We start from the raw sequence: 15,452 nt of genomic DNA on the forward strand, positions 1-15,452 counted from the left end.
GAAGGCGGGGCTGGGGCGGGGCGAGACCTTGGGGGCGGGGTTGACGACGAGGACCTAGCCGAGAAGACGTGGTCTGGACGGAAACCAGGCTGCAGCAGGACCAGGCGCCAAGGGCGTGGCTGGGGAGCGATGGAGACGCGCGGAAGGTGGGGAGGGGGGGACGGAGACAGGGAGAAGACTACGCCATGAAGGCGTGGTTGAGGCGGGGCGAGGCCTGTGGGTCTGGCCCCGAGCGAATGGCTTGGTAGAGAGTCAGAGAACTCTATTTTTTTACTTAATGATGCTTCTTGATGTCTATGCACAAGGATAAATTTGTATTACTGGAATATCGTGGCCAAAGGACCTGTTGAATTTTTCACTTTCATTGATACTACAGATATTTTCTGAATTGGCAAGTCCTCCAAGAAACTATAAAAATGTGTGTGTGCAATGGCTGCACACAGCAGCTTCCTTGGTAGTGTACGCAGCCTGTTGGTTGTATGGGTTGCTCTAAGGGACCTTGGAGACAGGCCTTTCCGATGGATGTTCATGTTTCTGACCTTGCACTACCACAATGTAGGCTCCAAACAGGCATGCGAGGTGCCTTTGGAAAGCCCCAGGGCACTGTGGCCAGGGTTGACATTGGCCAAGTTATCATGTCCATCCGCACCAAGCTGCAGAACAAGGAGCATGCGATTGAGGCCCTGCGCAGGGCCAAGTTCAAGTTTCCTGGCCGCCAGAAGATCTACATCTCAAAGAAGTGGGGCTTCACCAAGTTCAATGCTGATGAATTTGAAGACATGGTGGTTGAGAAGCGGCTCATCCCAGATGGATGTGGGGTCAAGTACATCCCCAATCGTGGCCCTCTGGACAAGTGGCTGGCCCTGCACTCATGAGGGCTTCCAATGTGCTGCCCCCCTATTAATACTCACCAATAAATTCTACTTCCTGTCCAAAAAAAAAAGTGTGTGTGTGTGTGTGTATATATATATATATATATATGCACGCCTCCTGAAGCCAGGAGGCGGAGATTGCAGTGACCTGAGATCGCGCCACCACACTCCAGCCTGAGTGACAGAGCGAAACTCCGTCTCAAAAAAAAAAAAAAAAAGAATAGGAAAGAGATTGTGGAGGTTGCAGTGAGCCCAGATCGCGCCACTGCACTCCAGCCTGTGCGACGGGTGCGAGACTCCATCTCAAAAAAAAAAAAAAATCATGTTACTGCAAAGGACATGATTTCATTATCTTTTTTTTTTTAAATTTGGGACAGGGTCTCGCTCTGTCACCCAGTCTGGAGTGCAGTGGCGAAATTATAGCTCACTGCAGCCTTAACCTCTGGGGCTCAAGTGATCCGATCCTTCCACCTCAGTCTCCCGAGTAGCTGGGACTGTAGGCGCATGCTAACACGCCCGGCTAATTTTTGTTTTGTTTTTTGAGATGAAGTCTTGCTGCGTCACCCAGGCTGGAGTGCAGTGGCACAATCTCGGCTCACTGCAACCTCCACCTCCCAGGTTCAAGTGATTCTCCTGCCTCAGCCTCCCGAGTAGCTGGGACTACAGGCGCCCGCCACCATGTCCGGCTAATTTTTATGTTTTTAGTAGAGATGAGGTTTCACTATATTGGCCAGGCTGGTCTCGAACTTCTGACCTCAGGTGATCCACCTGCCTCAGCTTCCCAGAATGCTGGGATTACAGGTGTGAGCCACTGCGCCCGGCTAATTTTTGTATTTTTTTGTAGAGCTGGGGTTTTGCCATGTTGCTCAGGCTGGTCTTGAACTCCTGGGCTCAAGTTCTTCCTGCCTCAGTCTCCCAAAGTACTAGGATTACAGGCGTGAGCCACCACGCCCAGCTGATTGCATTCTTTTTTTATGGCTGCATTACGTGTGTCTTCTTGGCTTGTTGCCCTCCTATATCAGACTGAATTCTGGGGTGGCAGGTGGGACTTGTGCACCCCGGCCCTGCTGAGGTGCTCAGATAATGGGGGGAGGAAACTCCTATGCCCCTCCCTCCACCCCTAAGATTATTTCCCTTCTTGTGAACTCTGGCAGGGGAAGGGGAGTGCCTTTAAGTTTGGCAGAACCCAGGTGTCCCTTCCCTGCCATCCCTACTCAGTTACAGGGGGTTCCTGCACCACCAGCATACAGGGCTGGAGAGAGGGAAGTAGTCAGGTGAGAGCAAAAGAAACCCACATACAAGCTCCTTCCTCTGGGCCAGGAACCCAAGAAGCAAGGGGGGAGAAGAAGCCTCCCCAGCTTGCTCCTTGGGTCTTGACCCAAAACTCTACCTCCTGGGAAGTATCCACCTCCCCCAAGGAAAAGCGGCTGTGAGAACAGCAGATCTTCCTACAGCAGGCCAGGTCTCCATGTGCAACCACAGCAGTGAGCCTTCACCAACACCTTGTGGTAGCTCTGATGAATGCGTAAGTTAAATATTAAAGACCTGGAAAAACTGGGGCCTTCGAGCAAAGGCTAGAAGGTAAAACAAAGTCCTTAAGACCCTGCCTGGGTTTTCTCAGAACTTAAGAGTTCAGTTAAAATAATGGAGGCATTCTTACATACCTTGTAAACCTTGTACCAGGATCCACTTTATTTTTTAAAATTTACTTTCTTTGGCATCGGCTCCTCTCTCCTCTCTCCTCTCCCCTCTCCCCTCTCCCCTCTCCCCTCTCCCCTCTTTCCACGGTCTCCCTCTGATGCCGAGCCGAAGCTGGACGGTACTGCTGCCATCTCAGCTCACTGCAACCTCCCTGCCTGATTCTCCTGCCTCAGCCTGCCGAGTGCCTGCGATTGCAGGCGCGTGCCGCCACACCTGACTGGTTTTCTTATTTTTTTGGTGGAGACGGGGTTTCGATGTGTCGGCCGGGCTGGTCTCCAGCTCCTAACCGCGAGTGATCTGCCAGCCTCGGCCTCCCGAGGTGCCGGGATTGCAGACGGAGTCTCGTTAACTCAGTGCTCAATGGCGCCCAGGCTGGAGTGCAGTGGCGTGAACTCGGCTCGCTACAACCACCTCCCAGCCGCCTGCCTTGGCCTCCCTTAGTGCCGAGATTGCAGCCTCTACCTGGCAGCCACCCCGTCTGGGAAGTGAGGAGCGTCTCCGCCTGACCGCCCATCGTCTGGGATGTGAGGAGCCCCTCTGCCTGGCTGCCCAGTCTGGAAAGTGAGGAGCGTCTCTGCCCGGCCGCCATCCCATCTAGGAAGTGAGGAGCGTCTCTGCCCGGCCGCCCATCGTCTGAGATGTGGGGAGCACCTCTGCCCTGCCGCCCCGTCCGGGATGTGAGGAGCGTCTCTGCCCGGCCGCCCCATCTGAGAAGTGGGGAGACCCTCTGCCTGGCAACCGCCCCGTCTGAGAAGTGAGGAGCCCCTCCGCCCGGCAGCCACCCCGTCTGAGAAGTGAGGAGCGTCCTCCCTCCTCGTCCGGGAGGGAGGTGGGGGGGTCAGCCCCCCGCCCGGCCAGCCGCCCTGTCCGGGAGGTGAGGGGCGCCTCTGCCCGGCCACCCCTGCTGGGAAGTGAGGAGCCCCTCTGCCCGGCCGGCCGCTCCGTCCGGGAGGGAGGTGGGGGGGTCAGCCCCCCGCCCGGCCAGCCGCCCCGTCCGGGAGGGAGGTAAGGGGGTCAGCCCCCCGCCCGGCCAGCCGCCCCGTCCGGGAGGGAGGTGGGGGTATCAGCCCCCCGCCCGGCCAGCCGCCCTGTCCGGGAGGTGAGGGGCGCCTCTGCCCGGCCGCCCCTACTGGGAAGTGAGGAGCCCCTCTGCCCGGCCAGCCGCCCTGTCCGGGAGGTGAGGGGCGCTTCTGCCCGGCCGCCCCTACTGGGAAGTGAGGAGCTCCTCTGCCCGGCCACCACCCCATCTGGGAGGTGTACTCAACAGCTCATTGAGAACGGGCCATGAAGACAATGGCGGTTTTGTGGAATAGAAAGGGGGGAAAGGTGGGGAAAAGATTGAGAAATCGGATGGTTGCCGTGTCTGTGTAGAAAGAGGTAGACATGGGAGACTTTTCATTTTGTTCTGTACTAAGAAAAATTCTTCTGCCTTGGGATCCTGTTGATCTGTGACCTTACCCCCAACCCTGTGCTCTCTGAAACATGTGCTGTATCCACTCAGGGTTGAATGGATTAAGGGCGGTGCAAGATGTGCTTTGTTAAACAGATGCTTGAAGGCAGCATGTTAGTTAAGAGTCATCACCACTCCCTAATCTCAAGTACCCAGGGACACAAACACTGCGGAAGGCCGCAGGGTCCTCTGCCTCGGAAAACCAGAGAACTTTGTTCACTTGTTTATCTGCTGACCTTCCCTCCACTATTGTCCTGTGACCCTGCCAAATCCCCCTCGGCGAGAAACACCCAAGAATGATCAATAAAAAATAAAAATAAAAAATAAAAAAAAAAGAAAATAAAAAATCTTAGCAAACATAGGGAGAATTATAAACTAACATTTATCATACATACCCATCACAAGGCTTCAGCAATTCTCATACTTTTCTCTTTCATTTTTAATTATCAACTTCAATTATTCTGGTAATATTTTAAAGTAAGTATATTATGTTGTCAGTTTGTAGAAATCTGAGTACCTATATCTAAGAAATAAAGAGAAAAATAAAAATAGTACTATAAAATCTAAGTAAATACAAGTATTCTTTAAAAAAAATAAAAATAAAAAAAATAAAATTTACTTTCTTTTCTTTATTATTTTGAGACAGAGTTTCGCTCTTGTTGCCCAGGCTGGAGTGCAGTGGCACGATCTCGGCTCACTGCAACCTCCACCTCCCGGGTTCAAGCCATTCTCCTGCCTCAGCCTCCCGAGTTGCTGGGATTTAAGGCATGCGCCACCATGCCCAGCTAATTTTGTATTTTTAGTAGAGATGGGGTTTCACCATGTTGGTCAGACTGGTTTCGAACTCCTGACCTCAGGTGATAGCTGATCCGCCCGCCTCGGCCTCCCAAAGTGGTGGGATTACAGGTGTGAGCCACTGCGCCCAGCCTTTTTTTTTTTTTTTTTTTTGAGAGAGAGTCCGACTCTGTCCCCCAGGCTGGAGTGTAGTGGTGTGATCTCAGCTCACTGCAACCTTTGCCTCCTGAGTTCAAGTGATTCTCGTGCCTCAGCCTCCCAGGTAGCTGAAACTACAGGCATGTGCCACCACACCTGGCTAATTTTTCTATTTTTAGTAGAGACAGGGTTTTGCCATGTTGCCCAGGCTGGTCTTGAACTCCTGACTTCAGGTGATCTACCACCTTGGTCTCCCAGTGTTGGGATTACAGGTGTGATGTAATGGCACCCGGCCCCATTTTCCTCTTCTCTCAGCAGCACTTCCCATCCCTTTCCCAACTCCTCGCCCCACAGCTCAGCACCAAGACCCTGTGCTTGGCAGATCTTTGAATCAAGCACTGAGAAATTAGAACATTTTGAAAAAGCAAACATTTCCTTTTCCACCCCCGGTGATTACAAAAGTAACATATGTTCTGTGTCAGAAATCTGGAAAAACACCACAAAGAGGGAAAATGAGGCCGGGTGTGGTCGCTCATGCCTGTAATTCCAGCACTTTTTGGGAGGATCACTTGAGGCCAGGAGTTTGAGACCAGCCAGGGCAACATAGTGAGACTGTCTCTCCAAAAATTAAAAAAATCAGCCAGGCGTGGTGGTGCACGCCTGAAGTCCCAGGAGGTGAGTCCCCTTGAGTCCAGGAATTGGAGGCTGCAGTGAGCTATAATTGTGCCACTGCACTCCAGCCTGGGTGACAGAGCAAGACACTGTCTCAAAAAAAAAAAAAATTAAAAAATTAAAAAATTAAAAAAAAAGAAGGGAGAATGAGACTCTCAGTAATCCTACCATGAAGTGGTAACTACAGTCAATGCTTGTGTGACCCCGCATTTCTTTGTTTTCAAACAGTCTCACTCTGTTGCCCAGGCTGGAGTGCAGTGGCATGATCTCAGCTCACTGTGACCTCTGCCTCCTGGGTTCAAGCGATTCTCCTGCCTCAGCCTCCTGCGTAGCTAGGATTACAGACGCCTGCCACATTTTTGTATTTTTAGTAGAGATGGGGTTTCCCCAATTGGCCAGGCTGGTCTCGAACTCCTGACCTCAAGTGATCCACCCACCTTGGCCTCCCAAAGTGTTGGGATTATAGGTGTGAGCCACCATGCCCGGCCGTGACCCAGGATTTCTAAGAGAATGCAAAGATGTGCTGCTTCTAAACTTCCTTAGGCACCTCAGCCCCCTCAGCTCACTTTTGACCTTCCAATCTGTTTCATCCCAGCTAGAGTCTCCCCAAAAGCAGAGGCAGGGGAATTCCCACAAAGGAATGCCCTAAATCATCCCAAGATGGGGCCAGTGGGGATTTCAAGAAAACACCAATTACCAGAGCAATCAGTCCAAAGCGTTTATTAGGGAAACTTACAGAGTGCTCCAACAATCATCAAGACAGGAACGAAAAGGGGTGTTCTACCGAGGCACAGCTGCAGCTAGGGGGTCAAGACATGGAGTTCAGATGCACAAGTCAGCATGTCTGGTTTCCATTACTATTTTGAGTAATGAGCCACCTGCTGGTCTGGCAGGTGTCAGCTTGACCAAAACAGAATTGTGGATTCTTTCCCTGGGATGGGACGTTCCACAACCTTGGTTTTATATTTAGATTTTCCTCCTTTTTGTTTGGTTTCTTTTGGAGACGGAGTCTCACTATGTCTCCCAGGCTGGAGTGTAGTGGCGTGACCTCGGCTCACTGCAGCCTCTGCCCCCCTGGGTTCAAGAGAAGAATTCTCCTGCCTCAGCCTCCCAAGTAGGTGAGACTACAGGCACAGGCCACCACGCCCGGCTAATTTTTTGTATTTTAGTAGAGACGGGGTTTCAGCGTGTTGCCCAGGCTGGTCTCCAACTCCTGAACTCACACAATCCGCCTGCCTTGGCCTCCCAAAGTGCCAGGATTACAGGTGTGAGCCACCACACCTGGCCTATATTTAGATTTTCAAGGCCAGTTTCTGGAATTTTTAAGCAAAGTACACGGGTTAAACATTATGAGACCTTAGCATAGAAAAACAGAAGAAAGGTTGGGCGTGGTGGCTTACACCTGTAATCCCAGCACTTTGGGAGGCCGAGGCAGGCGGATCACCTGAGGTCGGGAGATCGAGACCAGCCTGACCAACATGGAGAAACCCCGTCTCTACCGAAAATACAAAATTAGCTAGGCATGGTGGTGCATGCCTGTAATCCTGGGAGTTTCTCTCTTGTTGCCCAGGCTGGAGTGCAATGGCACCATCTCGACTCACCGCAACCTCCGCCTCCCTCGTTCATGTGATTCTCCTGCCTCAGCCTCCCAAGTGGCTGGGATTACAGGCATGCGCCACCATGCCAGGCTAATTTTGTATTTTTACAAAATTAAAGAGATGGGGTTTCTCCATGTTGGTCAGGCAGGTCTTGAACTCTTGGCCTTAGGTGATGTGCCCACCTTGGCCTCCCAAACTGCTGGGATTACAGGCTTGAGCCACTGCGCCTGGCCTTGGAGAATTCTTAAACCACTGTAGCAGTATAGTTCAACGATACTAAAAGGTGGTTTTAGTCTCTGGATCCTGCCATTCAAAAGCAAATAGGCCGGTTGCGGTGGCTCACGCCTGTAATCCCAGCACTTTGGGAGGTCGAGGTGGGCAGATCACTTGAGGTCAGCAGTTTGAGACCAGCCTGGACAACATGGTGAAATCCTGTCTCTACTAAAAATACAAAAATTAGCTGGGCGTGATGGCATGTGCCTGTAATCCCAGCTACTAAGGAGGCTGAGGCAGGAGAATCGCTTGAACACGGGAGGTTGCGGTGAGCTGAGTTTGTTCCATTGCACTCCAGCCTGGGCAACAGAGTGAGACTCTGCCTCAATAAAAAAAAAAAAAAATTGAGACAGCCTCACTCTGTGTTGCCCAGGATGGAGGGATGGAGTGCAGTGGCGCGATCTCAGCTCACTGCAACCTCCGCCTCCTGTGTTCAAGTGATTCTCCTGCCTCAGCCTCCGGGTAGCTGGGATTACAGGTGCCTGCCACCACACCTGGCTAATTTTTTTTATTTTTTATTTTTAATAGAGACGGGGTTTCACCACGTTGGCCAGGCTGGTCTCGAACTCCTGACCTTGTGATCTGCCCACCTTGGCCTCCCAAAGCGCTGGGATTACAGGTGTGAGCCACCATGCCTAGCCTCAAAAAAAAATTTTTTTTAAAGGCCAGATATCTCCACAGGTAGCTTACTTTATGTTATGGAAAGTGCCAATTTACTGAGCACCAAATGAATACATAATGGAGTATTCTTCATGTAGATTAAATAATGTGACCATACTCTCCCTCTTTCCCCTCCAGCCCACTTTTCCCCTTTAAATAATGAAGCCCTCAAAATCATATTTGGAAAAAAGCACGGATCACAGATTGTTCCTGGGGTTTTGTGTTCCTTTTCTCCCAGGCTTGTCCTTAACCTTGTCTACATAAACCTGTCAATTTATTGAGAACTGTCTCAGATACTTTTTGGTTTACAAATTGTTTGACTAAATTGAGGAAGGACGGTCCTTGTCCCACCAGCCCTCACAAACCTGGAATCTGGTACAAAGTGCTCCCCAAAGATACAGATGCAGGAGACTGTGCAATTGTGCAATGTTTCCAGTTACCTCGCGGGCATTTAAGGTTGGTGACTGGCAGTGAGAAAGGAGAATAGGGAAAATGAGGCAGAAGAATAGCAAAGGGAATTAAAAGTTGGATAAAGGGTAAAATACGTAAAAGCAGAGAGCAGAAGCAAGGTGAAGGGGCACCCGCCCCTTCTTGCTCACCCAGCAAGAAGCAAGATAAATGGCAGAAGCTCAGGAGACAAAACAAAAGGAAGATTAAAAACTGAGTAAAGGCCGGGCGCAGTGGCTCACACCCAACACTTTGGGAGGCTGAGGAAGGCGGATCACGAGGTCAGGAGATCGAGACCATCCTGGCTAACACAGTGAAACCCCGTCTCTACTAAAAATACAAAAAAATTAGCCGGGCGTGGTGGGGGGCGCCTGTAGTCCCTGTTACTCGGGAGGCGGCTGAGGCAGGACAATGGCGTGAACCCAGGAGGCGGAGCTTGCCGTGAGCCCAGATCACGCCACTGCACTCCAGCCTGGGCGACAGAGCGAGACTCCATAAATAAATAAATAAATAAATAAATAAAATTACAAAAAAAACAGTAAAAATCCCACGGCCGGGGAAATCAGGACCAAACCAGTAAGGAGCAGCTCTTTAGGCATAAGCACGCGCATTAAAGACAAAAAGTATCCTTAACATGATAAGGATAACCAGCTCATTAGCGCTCAGGCATATGGACGTCATATCATGCATGTACTTAAAATTATGTAATGGAGGCGGCTCTCAAGCACACAGGGGCCAAAGTAAGCAACACACCTATCATTCAAAAAGGTAGACACTGGCTAGATATTAGGCAGCCTTGGGAAGAGAAAAAAAGCCTGGCCAACATGGTGAAACCCCATCTCTACTAAAAGTACAAAAATTAGCCGGGCGTGGTGGCGGGCGCCTGTAATCCCAGCTACTTACTCGGGAGGCTGAGGCAGGAGAATCGCTTGAAGCCGGAAGGCGGAGGTTGCGGTTGAGCCGGGACCGCGCCATTGCACTCCAGCCTGGGCAACAGAGCGAGACTACGTCTCAGAAAAAAAAAAAAAAAAAAGACCCAAACTATACCAAGCTGGGGCTGATCTTATCTCGCAGAGGTCAGTCCGCTCTCACCACTCCGAGAGTGGAATGCTGTGCTTAATAAACTTGCAGCTTTGCTATCTCTGTGTGTCTGGTCCAAATCTTTGTTCAGGACACCAAGAGCCTGGAACTGTGCGGCACCATGCGGTAACAGCAGCTGTTGGGCAGCGTAGAGTCTAGTCTAGGATCAAGCTTCGCCTACTGACTGGAGTCCGTATCCCGGGGGAACGCGATGGCCAGAGGGAAGAGGTGAGCCAAATGCTCACGAGGCCCAGCCCTGAATGAACCCAGGGGGTCAGAAGGGATGACTGCAGAACTCGTCCCCCGCCCCCACCCTCCGCCCTTGCTCCTAGTAGCCGCTGCAAGAGGCTTCGGGCTCAGGATCAGGAGCTTACCCCTACTCCCGGGACCCTCTGGCGTCCCCACCATGTGACCGAGTCTCCCTGCAACAAACAATGACTTCAAACGAGCTGGGCGCCGGCGCCTGACCTCTGACTCTCGCTCCACGCCCCTTCCCTGGCCACAAACCCGCCGAGGCCCCCCTCTCTACCCGGCGCGTCTACCACAGGCGCGACACCTGCCAAGCCTTGGGACACCGAAACCATACCTGGGAACCGCAAACACACCACAGACTGCAGACCCGGAAGAACTTGTCCCAGTGTTGACCACACCCCCTGGCTAGGGGCAGGGCTTCCGGCCTCGAACTTTAACTTCCGCTTCCGGTTCCTAGCGTTAACTGTGACCGGGGTTCAGCGCTCGGGTGAGGAGCTGGTGGTGTCGGCAGGTTCGAGGCGATTCGAGGTGAGGGGGTCAAGCGGAGAGGCTCGGAGTCGGAGAAAGCTGTCGCGACCCAGCCACCCAGGGTCTGGGGTCGGTGGGAGGTGAGGCCAGGGAGTTTTGTAGCAGGGCTTTCAGGCGGCGAGAAGGGGCAGAGGCGCGGCTCCCTGGGGTTCGCGGCCCTGGGACAGGGGACTTGGGGCCTGGGAGTATTCGAGTCCGGGGGGTTGGGGGCAGAACGGAAGGCTCAGTAACCGGGAATTTTAGGGCCTGGGACTGGGAGACTTGTAGGCTGGGGTTTCTGGGCCTGGGAGACGCCTGAAAGAGTCTGACTCTGCTGCCTCCCACCCACCCCCCGCTTTGTGTAGCTCCAGCTAGGATGATCGAGGTTGTTTGCAACGACCGTCTGGGGAAGAAGGTCCGCGTTAAATGCAAGTATCCACTGGCAGCCGAGAGGCAGTGGTACCCGCAGGGGTGCTTGGCGTGAGGCAGGCAACTCAATCTGTGTTGTCGGATTGAGTTAACCGGGAGAGGGGGCGGATGGGGTCCTGGCAGATGGTATTCTGCCCTAGAATGTCCTCTTCCTCGTTCTACCGCTTCCATTTGCCTTAACTGCTCTGCGCCCAGCACGGATGATACCATCGGGGACCTTAAGAAGCTGATTGCAGCCCAAACTGGTACCCGTTGGAACAAGATTGTCCTGAAGAAGTGGTGAGTGCAGCGGTAGAGCCACTAGGTGGACTGGACTAGGCCGGAAGGTTTTGGTTGGGGGAGCGCTGCAGGCAGCCCTTTGCTTAGGCTTGGCTACCTCATTCGGCCTACAAACTGAAGAGCCTCCTTAGCCTTATCTCTGAAATGTCTCTTTTTCTTAGGTACACGATTTTTAAGGACCACGTGTCTCTGGGGGACTGTATCCTTTGTGTGACTTTTTGAGGAAGTATCTACATACCCAGCCTCGGTTATCTGTTCAAAACTAAAGTCTGCATGAGCTTATGCATATTAAGTGTTTAACTTAATACGTGGCACATGGTGAGCACTTAGAAAATGGGAGCTAGGTAATTATTTGTTTGGGGAGGAGAGTGGTTGGTGAAATAGTTTGACTTCAAGTTCAAAATATTTATTACTGACCTCCACCTGAGTGCTGGACAGTAGGTCAGGGTGGGGTGAGACTCAGGCATATCTATTGTGCAGAAGGAGCAGAAACTTTTGAAAATTTTTATTTTATTTATTTATTTTTTTGAGACAGTCTGGCTCTGTCGCCCAGGCTGGAGTGCAGTGGCACGATCTTGACCCACTGCAACCTCCACCTCCCGGGTTCAAGCAATTCTGCCTCAGCTTCCCAAGTAGCTGGGATTACAGGTGTGTGCCACCACTCCCTGCTAGTTTTTGTATTTTTAGTAGAGATGGGGTTCCACCATGTATGCCAGGCTAGTCTCAAACTCCTGGCCTCAAGTGATCCTCCCACCTCGGCCTCCCAAAGTGCTAGGATTATAGCCGTGAGCCACTGCGCCTGGCCTAGAAGGAACAGAAACTTTTTTTTTTTTTTTTTTTTTGAGATGGAGTTTTGCTCTTGTTGCCCAGGCTGGAGTGCGTGGTACAATCTTGGCTCACTGCAGCCTCTACTTCCCAGGTTTAAGCGATTTTCCTGTCTCAGCCTTCCAAGTAGCTGGGATTACAGGTGCCCACCACCACACCCAGCTAACTTTTTGTATTTTTAGTAGAGACGGGGTTTCACCGTGTTGACCAGGCTGGTCTCAAACTCCTGACGTCAAGTGAGCCACCTGCTTCGTCCTCTCAAAGTGCTGGGATTACAGGTGTGAGCCACTGCACCCAGCCAGAAATTCTTTTGTAAAGTTTTGGTTCTCTCCAAATAAAAATGGCCTGGTCCAAAATGGGCTTCCTTAGCCCTGGGCTGAGACCTCAGGCCACCTGACCCGGCTGTGAATGGATGAGAGGGGTGGGGACCGAAGTCAGAGTCAGGATTCCTTAACACCTTTCCTTCAGATGAAATCCACGATGGGATGAACCTGGAGCTTTATTATCAATAGATGAGAATCCTCATCTTCCTGCCCCGCTTTCCTCTCCCATCCTCATCCCCCACACTGGGATAGATGCTTGTTTGTAAAAACTCACCTTAATAAAGACCTAGATGTTGCTTTGTTGTTGTCTCTGTATGAGAGCTGTCTAGTGATGGGTGGATCAGTCGCCGTTTGGTCATCACTGCACCGTCAGTATGCAGCTGCTAAAATAAGAGCTCTGATCAACTGGATCCATGAGGGCAGAGTAGACCAGCAGGCTGGGAGTCTGTGTGGGAGCCCAGAGAGAGCTCTGGGGTTTGCTGTGGGTGTCTGAAGGTCAAGAGACTCTGGGATTATTGTCACCCTAATAAAGCAAAGAACCTCCGGCTAATGACAGTAGATATAATTGTTAGGAATTCAGATTCTGAAATCACACAGACCATGTGTGGAATGTCAGCTCTGCCACCAAGCAGCTGAGTGACACTAGGCAAAATTTTTTAACCTCTGTAAGCCTTTACTTCCTTATCCACTGGAAATAATTGCGTTTACTTCATGTCTGCTTTCAATTGGCATATTGTGAGGAGGTATAGATGAGTTTAAAGCATGTTTAAACATCCACAGTTCCTGGCATTTTTTTTTTTTTTTTTCTTTTTTTGAGACTGGATCTTGCTCTGTCACCCAGGCTGGAATGCAGTGGTACGTTCATAGCCCACTGCAGCCCTGAACTGGACTCAACACAGTCCTCCTGCATCAGCCTCCCAAGTAGCTGGGCAGTGTGTACCACCACGCCAGCTAATTTTAAAATTATTATTATTATTTATTTTATTTGAGACAGAGTCTCACTCTGTCGCCCAGGCTGGAGTGCAGTGGCACGATCTCAGCTCACTGCAACCTCTGCCTCCTGGGTTCAAGCAATTCTCCTGCCTCACCTGAGGCAGGAGACTGGGACTACAGGCATGCCCCATGATGCCAGTTAATTTTTGTATTTTTAGTAGAGATGGGGTTTCACCGTGTTGGCCAGGCTGGTCTCAAACTGCTGACCTCAAGTGGTCCACCCTCCTCGGCCTCCCAAAGTGCTGGGATTACAGGCGTGAGCCACCGCGTCTGGCATTTTGAAATTTTTTGTACAGACAGGGTCTCCCCTATGTTGCCCAAAATAGTCTTGAACTCCTGACCTCAGATGATCCTCCAGCCTTGGCCTCCCAAAGTACTGAGATTATAGGCACGAGCCATCATGCCTGGCCCTAGCACTTCTTTTCAAGACAAAACGTGATAGTAGACAGTGAGGCAGTGTGGCACTATAAGTGTGGCTACATGATCCCAGCCTCAAGAGTCAGACCGACTAGATTTGAATTTTGATTGATCCTTAGCAGTGGGATTTCAGCCTCTGGGACCCTCAGTTTCATCCTCTAAAAATGAGCACTACAGTGGCACCCACATCTCAATGAGATCATGCAATTAGAATAGCAGGATGCCTGGCACATAATGTTATTTGCTGTATTCTTCCTCTAGGTGTGAGTAGACAGGAGACCAACTGTCCCTCTGTTCCCCTGGCCACAGTTCTTTGTGTCAACCTTGCTCCTGTCCTGTTTTATTTTTTAAATTTAAATTTTTTTTTTTTTGAGATGGAGTTTCACACTTGTTGCCCAGGCTGGAGTGCAATGGCATGATCTCAGCTCACTGTAAACCCCGCATCCTGGGTTCATGTGATTTTTTTGCCTCAGCCTCCTGAGTAGCTGGAATTACAGGTGCATGCCACCACACCTAGCTAATTTTTTTTTAGTAGAGACAGGGTTTCACCATGTTACCCATGATGGTCTTGATTTCCTGACCTCATGACCCGTTCACCTCAGCTTCCCAAAGTGCTGGGATTACAGGTGTCAGCCACTGCGCCCGGCCCTGAATTTCTTATTTCTTATACCACTCCTCCCACCAGTGGTGGGCATTAATACATTTGAGTGACTCTAGAAACTTTCTGGAATAACCTAGAGTTTTTATCATACGGGGATAATTATATGTCCCATAATATTTATATGCCATTCCATAGTTTGCTTTTCTATGCTTTTTTTTAATTATTATTTTTTATTATTATTTTTTGAGATGGAGTTTTGCTCTTTTTGCCCAGGCTAGAGTGCAATGGTGCAATCTCGGCTCACTGCAACCTCTGCCTCCCGGGTTCAAGCGATTCTCCTGCCTCAGCCTCCCAAGTAGCTGGGACTACAGGCACAAGCCACCACACCTGGCTAATTTTTTGTATTTCCAGCAGAGACAAGGTTTCACCATGTTGGCCAGGCTGGTCTCAAACACCTGAGCTCAAGTGATCCGCCCGCCTCAGCCTCCCAAGGTGCTGGGATTATAGGTGTGAGCCGTTGGGCCAGCCATGATTTAGCAATTTTGAAACTACTTTTGTGTGTGTGTGTGTGGGCACATGGGCCCATGTAATACACACAAACAGGGTTGAACAAATAAGTAAACTTGTAGATAATGAGAGCTGGGTGTCTCACTGTGGAGAAGGAAGTTACAAATAAAACAGGAGATGGGAGTGCTTAAAATGAACCTTGTAGGACTGGATTTGGAGGCATCAGTCTGAATTCATGGTTTTCGTTTAACAGATATATTGATACATATAGATGTGTATACATATGTATATTTCCTTGCTCTATCCACTTAGAGGGACCAGAAACAGTGACACTCCAGGAGCAGTGAGCACCCATCCTGGAACATAAAAACATTAGTGGGAAAACAGGATTGGGGGGAATTTGTGGTTTAGTTAATAGTATTATATTGATATTGGTTTCTTAGTGTTGATAATTATAGCAGGGTTTCTAAGCTTTGGCATTGTTGACTTTTTTGGGTTGGATTTTTTTTTTTTTTTTTTTTTTTTTTTGAGACAGGCTGGAGTGCAGTGGCACGATCTTGGCTCACTGAAAGCTCCACTCCCGGGGTTCAAGCAGTTCTCCGCCTCAGCCTCCCGAGTAGCTGGGATTACATG

General features: G+C 50.5%; 2 protein-coding genes and 1 non-coding gene across 4 annotated transcripts; all 3 read left to right on the forward strand.

Annotated features, from left to right (window-relative positions):
• Positions 1-370: 370 nt before the first annotated feature.
• LOC112439161 (small nucleolar RNA SNORA70) lies at positions 371-511 on the forward strand. Its single transcript, XR_003027460.1, has one exon. It is a non-coding gene; the product is annotated as a small nucleolar RNA SNORA70 (small nucleolar RNA).
• Positions 480-943, forward strand: LOC100972116 (large ribosomal subunit protein uL16-like). The gene has a single exon (XM_063599857.1). The coding sequence runs from the start codon at positions 480-482 to the stop codon at positions 873-875; it is 396 nt and encodes a 131-aa protein (XP_063455927.1). The 3' UTR covers positions 876-943.
• A 9,053-nt stretch (positions 944-9,996) lies between these two features.
• On the forward strand, positions 9,997-12,597 carry UBL5 (ubiquitin like 5). 2 transcript variants are annotated; one of them, XM_003809608.6, is made up of 5 exons: positions 9,997-10,466; positions 10,811-10,877; positions 11,070-11,153; positions 11,315-11,352; positions 12,447-12,597. In XM_003809608.6, the coding sequence occupies exons 2-5, from the start codon at positions 10,822-10,824 to the stop codon at positions 12,488-12,490; spliced, it is 222 nt and encodes a 73-aa protein (XP_003809656.1). In that variant the 5' UTR covers positions 9,997-10,466; positions 10,811-10,821; the 3' UTR covers positions 12,491-12,597. The 2 variants fall into 2 exon arrangements, with proteins under 2 accessions (XP_003809656.1, XP_003809657.1); XM_003809609.5 differs by having other exon boundaries at positions 10,379-10,546.
• Positions 12,598-15,452: the final 2,855 nt, after the last annotated feature.

The sequence above is a fragment of the Pan paniscus genome, chromosome 20 (assembly GCF_029289425.2).
Source record: "Pan paniscus chromosome 20, NHGRI_mPanPan1-v2.0_pri, whole genome shotgun sequence".
NCBI classification, from domain to species: domain Eukaryota; kingdom Metazoa; phylum Chordata; class Mammalia; order Primates; family Hominidae; genus Pan; species Pan paniscus.